At 43.9% G+C, this 11,873-nt stretch overlaps 1 protein-coding gene across 1 annotated transcript in view; it reads left to right on the top strand.

Moving 5' to 3' along the window:
* The first annotated feature begins 5,534 nt into the window (after nucleotides 1–5,534).
* CNDP1 (carnosine dipeptidase 1 (metallopeptidase M20 family)) overlaps nucleotides 5,535–11,873 on the top strand; it is a 44,947-nt gene continuing 38,608 nt past the window's right edge. Inside the window, 2 exon segments of the mRNA XM_008585802.1 lie at nucleotides 5,535–5,689; nucleotides 6,103–6,172. Of these exon segments, the coding sequence (XP_008584024.1) occupies nucleotides 5,535–5,689; nucleotides 6,103–6,172 (225 nt within the window).

Here is an 11,873-nt window from a genome sequence, read left to right as displayed (position 1 = left end):
GAATTGCTGCCGTCTGACTTTCTCGTGGAGCACACGCACCCTGTGCTTGGTGAGTGGCGTCTGGTCAATCATGCTAGTGCATGGCAAGGTGGTGTCAGTACTTAGGAAACAAGACTTGGGTCTTTGCAGGCAGACATTCCTCCCCCCAGTCCACGTGAGTGGTGGTGATGCTCATCACTATCCGGGTGTGCAGAGCAGTGTGCTTGTCCCCACTCCTACTGCCAAGCCACCAAAAATCAAGATGGTTTAACAAGATAAAGAATCAGTTGACCCCGCTGATAGGAAAGGCCAGAGTAAACTCTGATGAAAGGAGCCAGGGCCCCTTGGAGAAGGGGTTGACCCCAGGGATGGGGCACCTCGTGGCAGGAGGTCAGGAGGTGCTATCAGGAGCCAGCCTGAGAGAGCTTAGAGAGACCAAAGTGGAGCAATTTGAGCAAGAAAATGGTGTTAGATTAAGACCCACAAAACTATCCATGAGTGATGGAGTTTGGATGTGTTGTCACCCCAGAACTCATGTGGAAATCTGATCCCTAATTTGACAGGGTTGGAAGCTGTTTGAGTCATGGGGGCGGATCCCTCATGAATGGATTAATTCTCTCTCTAGGGGAGGAGGGTTAGTGAGTGAGTTCTTGCTCTATTAGTTCCCGTGAGAGCTGGTTGTTTAAAAGACCCTGGCACCTCCTCTCTCTCTCTTGCTTCCTCTTGCCATATGATCTGCTTGTACCCCTGGCTGCCTGCTACTTTCCGCCATAAGTAGAAACAGTCTAAGGCCAGTGCCAGATGCAGCTGTCCCAGAATCGTAAGCCAAATAAACCTCTTTCTTTTATAAATTACCCAGTCTCAGGTATTTCTGTTATAGCAACACAAAACAGACTAATACAGTGTGTCTGCACCAGTATCAGTAAGCAATGGAACAAGTGGGTGAGAAGGGGCAGTGCTGGCCCATGGAGAATACCTGCTGATCTGTGTGGACGGACACGGGAAACCAAACCACCATCGGAACGCCACAGTTGCTGCAGGCAACGTCCCTGGTATACGCTGAAATGGGCAAGCAAAAGTTTAAGAAACAGGATGTTTGCATAGTGTGAAAGTATGTCCCCTAAGATATTAACCCACAAGGGGAAAACAGCGACTTTACAGTGCAGAGAGCTGGCGGACACCACCTTACCAGGTGATCACAGTGAACCTTGGAGACAATGACGCATTGGTATCATGTACCCCCGACGCACCACCCTCCCCCATGTCTGGTCTGGCAACCTCATGCCTGTCATGAAAAACATCAGACAAACCAAAAATGGAGGAGATCTGAATAAAATCTGTAGCTGGTATCATACTGATGATAATTCCTTAGTTTCGATCGTTGCCCTTTGGTTATGTGAGATGTTGGCTGGGGGAAGTGTGTATGGGGACTACTGCTTTTCCTACTTTCTGCAAATCTAGTACCATTTCAAAGTAAAAACAGGAAAGGAAGATAAGGGTGTCTGGCTTCAGGCACAGCTGGACCTGGCACTCGTATTATCTGGACCAGTTGCTCCATCATGAAAGTGAAAAATGCATTTATTTAGCCTCTAATGCTGCAAAAAGAACTGCAGGTGTCCCCAAGAAACCCCAACAGTAGCGGCATGTGTCTCATGGGCTCTGCTTGGTCATGAACCCTTGTGAGCAGTCCCCATGCCAGGGCATGCAGCACCTGGTGTGGCTCAGGCCAGATGGGGCTCCCATGAAACTGAGTCTGGAGGTGCTGCGGGTAGTGGTCTCCCAGAGGGGATCAGAGCAGTGTCCTCAGAAGGGTGAGTGGCTGCTGGGCCAGTGTGGTTGTTGACCTTTGTCTTCTGCAAACTCAGCAGTTTTGTTTTTGTTCCTCTTTATCATGTAACATGAGACTTAGTGACTTTGTATCAGTATTTAAACGTTAACTTTACATGATAGTATTTGTATTTCAGTCATGGGATATCAGGATAAGAGTAAACAGTGCCTAAGGGCTTCACTTCCTCTTCTGGGAAAGGGACAAAAGCTCTTTCTGCTGTAGGTTGTACCCAGGATAGTTGCATCATGTTAGGCAGAACTACTATGTTATCGTGACATCTGGAGATTAATTATGTGTAGTGGATTGAATTATGTCCCCCCTTAAAATCCCTGAAGCTTGCACTGTGTCCCCAAGTTTTATGTGTTAGAAACTTAGCCCCACTGTGACTGTTAAGAGGGTGGGAAATCCTATTATGGTAACTGAAAGGTGGAACCTTGAAGAGGTGATTGGATTATAGGACTGTGCAGTAGAGAATGGATTAAAAATGGTGGTCAGGGGCATGGTTCTGAGGGCTGTAAAAGAAGAGGAAAGTGTCTTTCTCTCTCTCCTCTCTCTGTTTCCACCATCTTGCAGTGTGAGACCCCTGGGTCGCTGATGCCACCACCAGATGGACTTTGGACCTCCCAGCCTCAGAAACTGTAAGCAATAAATTTTGTTTTTCTTTATAAATTACCCAGTCTCAGGTATTCTGTTACAGCAACCCAAAATGAACTAATACAGTATGGTTTACAGAGATGAGTGTGGACGCCAAGTTGACCAGTGATGGACTTGTGATGGTTGATTCTAGGTGTCATTTGATCAGATAGATTAAGGAATACCTACAAACCTGGTAAAGCATTATTTTTGGATGTGTCTATGAGGGTGTTTCCAGAAGATTGGCCAGGGACCCTGAGTGAACTAGGTGGGAGAAATACACTCTCAATATGGGTGGGTACCATCTAATCCTCTGGAGACCTGGAGAGAACAAAAACAGAGGAAAAGGCGAATGTCCCTGTTTCCACTGGAGCTGGGATACACTCTGCTGTCCTGTTCATGGACATCAGAACTTGAGACTCTTCAGCCTTTGGGTTCCAGGACTTATACCAGTGACACCGGTGACAGCAGCAGCACCCACAGCTCTCGGACTTTGGGCTTCCCTGATTCTGAGGCTTCAGACTTGGACTGAACCACACTACCAGCATCTGATTTGCAGACAGACTGTCACAGGACTCCTCAGCCTTCATGATCAAAAGAGACAGTTCCCCTCATAAGTCCCATCTCATATATGTATAAACATGTGCTACTGGTTCTGTCTCTGGAGGTGTTGGTACCAGGAACACAAGAGCCTGTGTGCTCAGCTCTGTCCTCCCAGTGCCTGGCCCAAGCCTGGCCTGCTGTGGAGTAAATCACGACTGGGTGGGATGGACGTTGACACACTGATCTCCAGACTGCCTTGTGTTAGAAGCCAAGTGGATGTGCTGCTAGCTAGTTTTGATGTAAAAAGCAGACACCAACAAATAGTGGAAGTGGCATTTTGTAAAATCCTGGACTTAATGGGTTTGACAACCTGCTGCTTCCATGAACCTGAGCCATCACTGACTTCTCTGAGCCTAGCGTCGTGACAGAAAAGGGCTTCTCTAAGTGCCACTTCTAATTTTCATTCAGAGAAATTAAAAACTGCAGTCACTTGGCCCTTTAAACATTATATTGTGAAAATATTTTTACTCAGAACTTTTCATGAATCCAAGGGTGGTCTGGAGATTTACAAGTGAATTATTTGAATATTTCCAGAAATGCAACCGTACACATATGTTCGTGCTATCTACTAGCCAAACAGTTGCAAGAAGTTGTATTAAAATGGGAAAGCATGAGAATGCAAGTGCCTGCTGCCTGGCAGTGAGGAGGAGACTTGCTGTCATATCACCCACGTATGGAGCTGCCAACGTCTATGTATGATTTCCCTTTGAAAAATGATTGACAGTCCCCTTTAGGAGAGTTAAAGTTCTTCCAGAGGATTTGCACTTGAATTATGTATTGGTCCGTTTCTGTTGCTTATAACAAAATACCTAGAACTGGGAGGTTTGTAAGAAAATGGAATTTACTCCTTACAGTTCCAGAGTCTGGGGAGTCCAAAGTCCAGGGAGCACATCTGGTGAGGGTCTTCTTGGTGGTGGCTTAACAGCAATGCATGGCAGAAAATGGCGGAGCAGAGAGAGAGACTAACCTTCTCAGTTGGCTCCTTTTAAAGCCCTCAGAGCTACTCCCTTGATCACCATTATTAATCCATTCATTAAGGCATGGTGCTAAGAATCTAATCACCTCTTCACAGCCCCACCTGCCAATTACCATAATAGGATTTCCCACCCTCATCAGTTACAGTGGGGTTCAAGCTTCTAATACATAGAACTTGGGGGACACTATTCAATCCATATCAAATCATTTGTTAATATTCATATAACTCATATTACAAAAGGCTTTGAAACTCTTTGCCTGATGTTTCACCTCATCCCAGTAAAAAAATTATCCCTGTATTGTGGACAGGGGGTGGGGGGGGTGTGCAGAGGAGGTGTGGTGGTGGCTCAGGTGGCAGCTGTGAGACCCGAGCCCTCCCCTCTATCGCCCGAGCCCCAACTGTTGCTTGGGTGCCCTTGGCCTCTTGCCTTCTCTGCTGCATTCTCAGTGTTTCTTGTTTTTGTTTCCCCTGGTGTATTTTATTTTTTGGCAGCTTTATTGAGATGTGATTCGTGTGCATACAATCCACCCACGTGATGTGTACCATTCAATAGCTTGTGCTTGTGTATTCACAGAGTTGTGCAACCATCACCATAATCTGTTTTAGAACATTTTCATCACCCCAAAAAGAAACCCTGTGCCCGTTGGCTATCACCTGCCCCTGGCAACCGCACTATCCTGCTCAGGCCTGAACAACCACTAGTCTACTTCCTACCTCTGGACTTGCCTGTGCCAGACTTTCATGTGCACGGAATCATACGATACATGGCCTTTGTGTCTGACTTCTCTCACTTAGGACAATGTTTTCGTTGTTCACCCGTGTTGCAGCATGTATCGGTACTTTGTTCCTCTTTATGACTGAGTAATATTCCATTTCTTGGATAGACCACATTTTGTTTATCCATAAGTTGGTGAGCATTTGGATTGTTTCCACCTTCTGGCTATTATGAATAGTGCTGCTGTAAACTTCATAGACCAGTTTTTGTATGGACATACGTTTTCATTTCTCTTGGGTATATGCCTAGGAGTGGATTGCTGGGCAATGTGGTAACTCCATGTTTTGCTCTTTGAGGAACTGCCAGACTGTTTTGCAAAGTGGTTGCACCATTTTACATTCCCACCAGCAAGGTATGAGGGTCCAAATTTCTCCACATCCTGCCTCCACTTTTTATCTTTCTGATTGTGCCATTCCAGCGGGTGTGAAGTGCTATCTCAGCGTTTCTTTTTACACACACTAAATACAGAAAGGACTTCATTTCCACATACTGAAGATTGGAAATAGGATTTACAGTCATGTATGTATGGAATCCAAGAGTTGCAAGGGCAGATAATAGGGAGCCCCCAAGGAAAGGCCTGCCCCCAGGGCTGAGGTCCAGACCTTGGCGGGGAGAGAGTGGCCAGTGCCCAGCAGAGACATTGCCCTGGCAAGCACTGGCAGGACTTGCTGGAAGTCTGCCCTCTGGGTGCCAGGGAAAGCTTGTACAGGGAGGTGTCTTGTTGAAGGCATTCAGCTGTGATGCCTCCCAATGGGGCTATCAAGGTGCTGCTGACCCCCATGAACTGTGGGCCGGCCAAGAGCACAGGCAGACGCAGGAGCTGTCCCTGTGGGCAGCCGTCCGCAGGGAACATGCGCTGCTTTGTCCAGCCAAGGCGGCCAAATCCTGGGAATCAGTATAGAATGAGTTCTTGTCTACATATATAATCCACACTTTTAAGAATCAGCTTTATTCATTGTAAATCTTATATTTTGTCCACTTTGATGACTATTTTGACTCACAGGACAGACCTTAGATGGGAGAAGGGGTGCTATGTATTGGGGCTTCTCATGCCCAGCAGTTAATAGAATGGAAATGTCTGGCTGGTTGGCTCACTTGATTGAAACGCGGTGCTACAACACCAAGGTCAAGGGTTCTGATCCCCATACAGGCTGCAAAAAAAAAAAAAAAGGAGCAGCTCCCCAAGGAGGCTTATCCTAATCTGATTGACAATCTGATGTCAATCGCTTTACCTGCATGCATGTGTGACTCAAACCTTTGTGCTGTCTCTCTCAGGGATCTTTGCACTTCAACTCTATTTCTCCTTAGGAAAGAAAAGCTGTGTTTGGTGCTGCTGGAACAGCATTCACCAACAGTTCCAGAAGTTGTTCTGTGCGGGGTAAGTCCTTCCCCTTAGCACGGAATCAAAAGCTTGTCCTGTACTGTGTTCGCTTCACAGCAGGAAGCTGGCCACTGAGAAAAACAATGGCTGTGTCTGGTTTAGAAAGAGACAGGCCTGACTTTGCCACATTCTTGACCTAGAAGAGAATGTGCTGAGTGGAGGCCTTCTGACCTGCAGCAACGTTTAACTTCTCCACATGACTTAGGGAAAGTCAAGTTCATTTTGTTTTTGTTACTTTTTGGTATCTGGGTCATAAAAAGTTATGCTAGGAATGCTCAGGACCCTTCAACAACAGTGTACTAACTAGTAAGAAGATGGGCTACACTACTGTAACCAAGGCTTCCACGGGATGGAAGTTTCCACATCTGTCCTTCAGGGTAAGACTCAGCACAGGAGGTCCAGGGCTGCCGTGGCAGCTCCCCTATCATTTGGGGTCTGAGCTGGTCCTCTTTCACCCTCAGTCTCATCTCATGGGCCACGATGTCTGCACTGGAGCAGCTAGTGGGAAGGGCAGGAGGCTGGGGGAGGGATGAACAGGCTCTTTCCATTTAAAGGCACAGCAGGAATTCCAAGTGTCTTCCATTTGCACTCTACTCTCCAGAAAGTAATCACGTGGCCACTCCAACTGTATGAGTGGAGATTGGAGAACAACAATCAGCTTTCCCCAAATTGGAGGTCAAGCTTTAAGTTCTTCATTGTACCCCAATTATATCATGACATTAAGGAAAACAGGAAGAAAAAGAAAAATATTTAAACAAATAAAATACATCCAAATAAACTGGAAAGGAAAAAGTGAAATTGTCTCTGTTTGCAGACAACATGCTCTTATATATAGAAAACCCTAAAGACTAAAACCCTTAGAACTAGGAAACTAAATCAGTAAAGTTGCAGTATACAAAATCAACACACACAAAAATCATATGTATTCCTATACACTAAAAACAAACTATCAAAAAATAAATTTAAAAAGTCATTTTATTTGCAATAGCACCAAAAAGAATAAAATACTTAGGGATAAATTTAACCAAGGAAGCGAAAGATCTGTACACTGAGAATTATAAGACATTGGTGAAAGAAATTGAAGAAGACACAAATAAATGGAAAGATATCCCATGTTCATGCATTTAAAAAATTAATATTGTTACAACATCCATACTACTCAGAGCAATCTACAGATTTCATGTGATTCCTATCAAAATTCTAGTGGCATTTTTCACAGAAATAGAAAAAATAATCCTAAAATTCATATGGTACCTCAAAAGATCCCAATTAGCCAAAGCAATCTTGAGAAAGAACAGAGCTGAAGGCATCACATTCCCTAATTTCAACATACACTGCAAGTTATAGTAATCAAAACAGTATGGTACTGGCATAAAAACAGACATATACACCAATGAAGCAGAATAAAGAGACTAGAAAAAAATCCACACATTTATTGTCAATTGATTTTTGACAAAGGTGCCAAGAACAAACAATAGGGAAAGGACAGTCTCCAATAAATGGTGTTGGGAAAATTAGGTGTTTACATGCAGTAGAATAAAATCAGACCCTATCTCACACCTTATACAAAAATCAACTCAAAATAGATTAAAGACTAAAATATAAGATCTGAAACTATAAAATCCTAGAAGAAAACATATGACACCAAAAGCCCAGGAACAAAAGCAAAAATAAACAGTTTGGACTACACTGAACTAAAAATCTTCTGCTCAGCAAAGGAAGCAGTCTTCAAAATGAAGAGATGACCTAGGAAACAGGAGAAGATATTTGCAAACCATACAACTGATAAGAGGTAATATTGAAAAACTATAAGAAACACATACAAGTCAATAGCAAAAATAATAATAATAACTGGATTAAAATATGGGCAAGAATCTGAATATACATTTTTCCAAAGAAGACATACAAATGGCCAACAAGTACATGAAAAGGAGCTCAACATCACTAATCATCAGAGAACTGCAACTCAAAACCACAGAGATGTCACCTCACACCTGTGAGGATGGCAATTATAAAAAAGACAAGAAGTAACGATTGTTGGCAAGGAGGTGCAGAAGAGAGAATGCTCGCACACTGTTGGTGAGAATGTAAATTAGTACTGCCATTACGGAAACACTATGAAGAGTCCTCAAAAAACTAAAAATACAACTACCATACGATCCAGCAACCCCACTTCTGGGTGTATATGCAAAGGAAATTAAATCAGTATCTCAAAGAGGTATTTGCACTCCCATGTTCACTGTAGCACTACTCACAACAGCAAGATTATGGAAACAACTAAAGTGCCTGTTGGTGATAAATGGGTGAAGGAAATGTAGTATCTATACACAATGGAGTATTATTTAGCTATAAAAAAAGAAATCCTACCATTTGCAACAACATAAATGAATCTGGGGGATTTTTTTAAATTGAACTGTATTTATTTGTTCATTTGTTTGTTTATCATTACACAATGTAAACATTTTTTGTAGCCCTTCACCAATTTCTCCCTAAGCCCTCTCCCCCTTCCCCTTTCCTACCAGAGAATCTGGAGGATATTGTGCTAAGTGAAAGGACAATAGGGAAAGGACAGTCTCCAATAAATGGTGTTGGAAAAATTAGGTGTTTACATGCAGTAGAGTAAAATCAGACCCTATCTCACACCTTATACAAAAATCAACTCAAAATAGATTAAAGACTGACACAGAAATACAAATACCATATGATCTCACTTAAGTTTGGAATCTAAAAAAGATGGACTCATAGAAAACAGAGAATACGATGAGGTTTGCCAGAGGCTGGAGGGTGGGGGAATATAGAGATGTTAATCCAGGGTACAAACTTTCAATTGCAATAGGAACCGGTTCTGGAGATCTACTGTAGGGCAGCACCACTACCCAGATTCTTGGTAACGGTAGTTTGGGTGTAGGGGTAGGTGAGAAAGAGGAGAAAGTAAAAACTGGCAAACATTGTGTGTGCTTGTGGAGCAGAGCCTTCCCTCCTCGCAAGGGTGAGGCCTGAGGCCAATGATCAGTGGAGCTCCCATGAGACCAGTTTCATTCTCGCTTTGGGTGATTTTCGAGGGTGCCACATGCCACACCAGACACAGAAGGATGACACGCCCAAGTGAAAGGGGCCCTGGACATCCTCAGCAATGTGTAATGAGTCCTAACTTCTGGAAAACCTCCCTGTCATTCCAGAGGATTCTTTGTTGGTAGATATTATTTGTCCTTTCATTCGACAAATAGTTACAGAGGAACTTTCAAGTGTACAAATCCCTGCAACAGTTATTAAGAGAGAAATGTTATGAAAGGAGATGACATATGGATAAATAAAGTATAGCATGGGAAGTGACAATACCATCAACACACTATGAAATAGCAATAATTCCTTTTTTTTTTTTTTGTGACCGGCAAAGGGATAACCCTTGGCTTGGTGTCGCCCACACCGCGCTCAGCCAGTGAGCACACAGGCCATCCCTATATAGGATCCAAACCCGCGGCCTCGGCGCTCCCAGCGCCGGACTCTCCCGAGTGAGCCATGGAGTCGGCCCACAATAATTCCTTTATATCAACAAATATGCAGCCTATAATCTGTGGTCAAATTTCTCGTATTGTCCATAAAAACGTCTTTTAACAGTTGGGTTTTGAATCAGAATCGAAGTAGGGTCTATGCTTCTCATTTCCTTGGTATATCTCTTAAATCTTATTTTTATTCTGGAATGTTACCCTCTCTCATTTTTTCTTGTCATTTATTTACAAAAGAAGGCAGGTTATTTTCCTGCAGAAAAATCCACAAGTGTTTAACAGTAACTGTTAGTGTTTTTAAGTTTCTGCTTTATTTGATAGTATATAACCACCAGCTTACATTGTCCTCTCACTCCAACCAAATAAGCAAAGAATTTATGTAATTGGGAATGATTTGTCCTGACTTCTTTTATTTCTATTATCATCTGCATTTCTAACACTTGGCAAATGTTATTTTTATCATCAAAAAAGTATTCACACCAAAATCAGGGGTTCAGATAGGTCTCCGTACTGGCCAGCCACCCCCCTCCCCCCAAAAAAGCAGTATTCATTTTTTGGAACAATGTATCATATTTTGCTAAATAATAAAAGTGGTTCACAGTACTGCTTTTTTGTTTTATACCTCTGATTTTCTGTCCAGTTTAAATGCCTGAGCTCTGCCCTGATTTTCTGTTCTAACCTAAAGTTCTTGGAATGGGCACCCTGCCTCAGCCTGACCTCTCAGAAATGACTATGTGCAAGAGGAAATGACAGCCTCCGTCTTGGGGAACTTCAGTGAGGGTTGGAGAGCAAGTTGGGAAAGTAGAGCTGAGGTCAGAAGCGTGGGTGTGGAGCCCACTCATCCTCACTGTGTGACCCTGGCAGTTTCTTAGCCCCTCTAGAGCCTCAGTTTACTCATCTGTGAAATGGGATAATAACCACATCTGCCTCATGGGATTGTCAGAGTGATTTGGTAAAATCATTGCTGTTAAGTGCTCAACCCAGCACCTGTCCTTCCTACGTGTTGTTAATACTAGTAGTTATAATAATTAGTAATAACAACATTAATAAAAAATAGAAATATAAGTTTGATAGTATTGCAAATTGGACCTTACTGCAAATAAAAATTAAACCTTAATTAACAAATTATATGAGGGTACTTTGAAAAGCTCATGGAAGGATTTTATTATCTTTTAATTTTATTTTTCCATGAACTTTTTGAAGTACCCTCCTATGATGTATGAAGTCATTAATTCTCTCCAGTCTTGTAATCTGACGAATGCTGAAAATATCTAATTCTGGATTTGGCTTCAAATAAAGTGATGCTGATTTTCTTGTATCACGAGCAGATGAGCACAGTCCATGGCTCAAGGTAGTGAAATCCTAGTTCCAAGAAGCCCCCAGCAGCGTTCCTGGAGAGCCCTGTGAGTGGACCCTCATGGCAGAAACTTGCCAGCTCCAAAAGCGCAGGGGAGAGGGGAGCTGGGGTGGAGGGTTGTTACAACCTAGAAGGTGTAGGTAACTCCTACACAGGAGGACACAAGGGACTTCTGTCCACAAAGCACCTCTCTGCTAGCCCCACAGTTCCTCGGTGTCCAGGGTCTCAATTGCTCTTTCAAGCAGCCGAAACCCTCCCCACCACCCCCAGCCTCAGAAACACTTTGGTTGGAACAGAAGCGCCTGTCACAGCACAGGCACAGCCCAGGTAAGGATGTACACCCAGCTTACTGCAGCCAGCAACACATAAAGCTGGGAGCACTGTCCCCTCTCGACCCCCGAAGTAGTGAGATTCAGAAACCCCTGAGGGAGTGGAGCGCGTGCTGAGCAGGAGAGGATCAGCATTCAGAGGACGTAGGCACAGATGGCGCTACCCACAGACTGCAGATGAGGACGGGACCCCTGCACCACCCAGATACAGCACCAGGGCACTGGGCACAGCAGAAATGTGTTTGTATATTTCAGCTTTGCAGTTTGCCAGGGGCAGCCTTGTTACCTAACTCAGCACCTTGCACTGCAGGCCGAAAGTCCACTCGGGAGCGCTGCCTGAGGCCATCACCCAAAGTCCCTGTCCCTGCTGACAGTGCAGGGTTCAGGTTTGAGCTCATGGTGTCAGGGTCACAGATGTTAGTAATTCCACGTACTGGTCCTGGAGGCTGAGGATATCCAGGATACAGACATCTATGCCTCGTGAGGCACAGTGATCAGAGAACGCA

Source organism: Galeopterus variegatus, unplaced genomic scaffold (genome assembly GCF_000696425.1).
Source record: "Galeopterus variegatus unplaced genomic scaffold, G_variegatus-3.0.2 Scaffold3722, whole genome shotgun sequence".
NCBI classification, from domain to species: Eukaryota; Metazoa; Chordata; class Mammalia; order Dermoptera; family Cynocephalidae; genus Galeopterus; species Galeopterus variegatus.
Note: the sequence above shows the minus strand (reverse complement) of the source record. Positions and strands in the feature narration are given on the sequence as shown.